Raw genomic sequence first — 2,500 nt, forward strand, 5'->3', positions numbered from 1 at the left:
CGCTCTGTCTGCGCTCTGTCTGCGACACTGCGCTCTGTCTGCGCTCTGTCTGCGACACTGCGCTCTGTCTGCGCTCTGTCTGCGACACTGCGCTCTGTCTGCGCTCTGTCTGCGGCACTGCGCTCTGTCTGCGCTCTGTCTGCAGCACTGCTTATAAGCACCAGGACTCTTAGCCAACATATGCCACCCCACCCTGGCAGAGCAGAGCCAATCAGCTTCCGCCGCTGTGGCCTCCCGGCCGCTGGCAGCCAGTGACGTGTGCAGACTCGAGCCGTGTTTTAGGCTGTAGGACTCGGCTTGCTGTTTGCTTACTGAGCCTCTGTCCCCTTCTCTCTTCCTCCTCCTCCTTCTCTCTTCCTCCTCCCCCTCTTCCTCCTCCCTCTCTCTTCCTCCTCCTCCTCCTCTTCTTCCCCCTCTTCTTCCTCCTCCTCCTCTTCCTCCTCCCCCTCCTCTTCCCCCTCCTCCTCCTCCTCCTCCTCTTCCTCCTCCCCCTCCTCTTCCTCCTCCTCCTCCTCTTCCTCCTCCCCCTCCTCCTCCTCCTCCTCCTCTTCCTCCTCCTCCTCCTCCTCCTCCTCCTCCTCCTCCTCCTCCTCTTCTTCCTCCTCCTCCTCCTCCCCCTCCTCCTCCTGAAGGTGCCCTGCTCGCGAGCAGACGTTTTCGGCAGTAAGCAGCTGACTGTGGTGGAGAAGAGGATGCTGATGAAGTTCCTGACGTTCTGCCTGGACTACGAGCAGCACCCTGAGGAGTACCTGGGTACGCCTGCGTGCACACAGCCCCTCGGCCTGCCGGGAACGTGAGGGGAGCGTGTGGGGAGCGTGAGGGGAGCGTGTGGGGAGCGTGTGGGGGAGCGTGAGGGGAGCGTGTGGGGAGCGTGTGGGGAGCGTGTGGGGGAGCGTGTGGGGGAGCGTGTGGGGGAGCGTGTGGGGAGCGTGAGGGGGAGCGTGTGGGGAGCGTGTGGGGGAGCGTGTGGGGGAGCGTGTGGGGAGCGTGTGGGGAGCGTGAGGGGAGCGTGTGGGGGAGCGTGTGGGGAGCGTGTGGGGAGCGTGAGGGGAGCGTGTGGGGAGCGTGTGGGGAGCGTGTGGGGAGCGTGTGGGGAGCGTGAGGGGAGCGTGTGGGGAGCGTGAGGGGAGCGTGAGGGGAGCGTGAGGGGAACTCTCAGGGGTTGAAATGGCTGCTTGTGGTTTAGATTTCACAGACCGCTCCTTCTGGGAGTTCCTGCAGACCAAGAAGCTGACAGAGAACCTGCAGCATTTCGTCCTGCACTCCATCGCCATGGTGACGCCGGGGGCCCGTACGGGCGAGGGCCTCAGGGCCACACAGCACTTCCTGCGCTGCCTGGGTCGCTACGGCAACACGCCCTTCCTCTTCCCGCTCTACGGCATGGGCGAGATCCCGCAGTGCTTCTGCAGGTACAGAAGGCTACACCCAGGCTGATCCAGGATCTGCTGTCTCTGCCATACGCCTCATATTGTCTCTTACCAGCTAAAAAATAAAAGTGATCCTGGTCCGCTGCTTAGGGCTGTGTTCAGTCTTCATAAGAGGGAAAATCCTTAGTCAATTCATTCTTTTCTCCCTCTCCTAATCGCTTGGTAACCAGGAAACGCAAGATAGTGCTCTGCTATGGTGTTTTAAGGTGAACATCACAGATACTCACTAATATCATTGTGACTGATACAATGTCACTGATATCATCACCAATACACTGTCACTAATAGATGCCAGATACTCACCAATATTATTATCATTCACTGCTATCAGCATCACAGAATAATATCTGTCACCGACACGCTATCAGAGATACACACCAGTGTTTCTCTCAGTTTGCATTCCTCTCCTGTCCAGTATCTGTGAGAGAGAGAGACATGCTTGTGGCAGTGGTCAGGTTTGATGGTAAAAGATCATTTTGCTTTGAAATGAATTATTAATAACGCAGCACTTTAAAAGAAAAAGTCCCTCTCTCTGCCTCTCTTCCTCCCTCCCTTCCTCTCTCCTATTCTCTCTCCCCCCCCGCCTGTGTGAGTGTCTGACTCCCTGTGTGACTGCTGCCTCTGGGCTGAAGGCTTGGGAAGGGGGTCTCAGCAGTATCAGATAGCAGCTTTTATCACTGTGGGTCTGAAGGGACCTGTGCTGTGAAACTGTAGCACTTAGAGCCACACAGACCCGGGTGCGTGGGTCTGCGGGCGGGACTGCGACCGCGCTCACAGGAGTCACTGTGCTCACAGGAGTCACGGTGCTCACAGAAGTCACTGCGCTCACAGGAGTCCGGCACTGTGCTCACAGGAGTCAGGCACTGTGCTCAGACGAGTCACTGCGCTCACAGGAGTCAGGCACTGCGCTCACACGAGTCTCTGTGCTCATACGAGTCAGGCACTGCACTCACAGGAGTCCAGCACTGCGCTCAGACGAGTCATTGCGCTCAGGGGAGTCACTGCACTCACAGGAGTCCCCATGCTGACAGGAGTCAGTCACTGCTTTGGGTCCTTTTAGAAACTGACAGAAA

The 2,500-nt window shown here is 58.1% G+C and overlaps 1 protein-coding gene across 4 annotated transcripts in view; it reads left to right on the forward strand.

Moving 5' to 3' along the window:
• Nucleotides 1-2,500, forward strand: part of chm (CHM Rab escort protein) — a 38,198-nt gene that overhangs the window by 15,164 nt on the left and 20,534 nt on the right. For all 4 annotated transcript variants that reach the window (XM_036524480.1, XM_036524482.1, XM_036524481.1 and 1 more), the window contains exons 7-8: nucleotides 633-753; nucleotides 1,187-1,409. In XM_036524480.1, coding sequence (XP_036380373.1) covers nucleotides 633-753; nucleotides 1,187-1,409 — 344 coding nt within the window. The remainder of the gene's footprint in view (nucleotides 1-632; nucleotides 754-1,186; nucleotides 1,410-2,500) is intronic.

This window comes from Megalops cyprinoides, chromosome 3 (genome assembly GCF_013368585.1).
Source record: "Megalops cyprinoides isolate fMegCyp1 chromosome 3, fMegCyp1.pri, whole genome shotgun sequence".
Classification (NCBI taxonomy): domain Eukaryota; kingdom Metazoa; phylum Chordata; class Actinopteri; order Elopiformes; family Megalopidae; genus Megalops; species Megalops cyprinoides.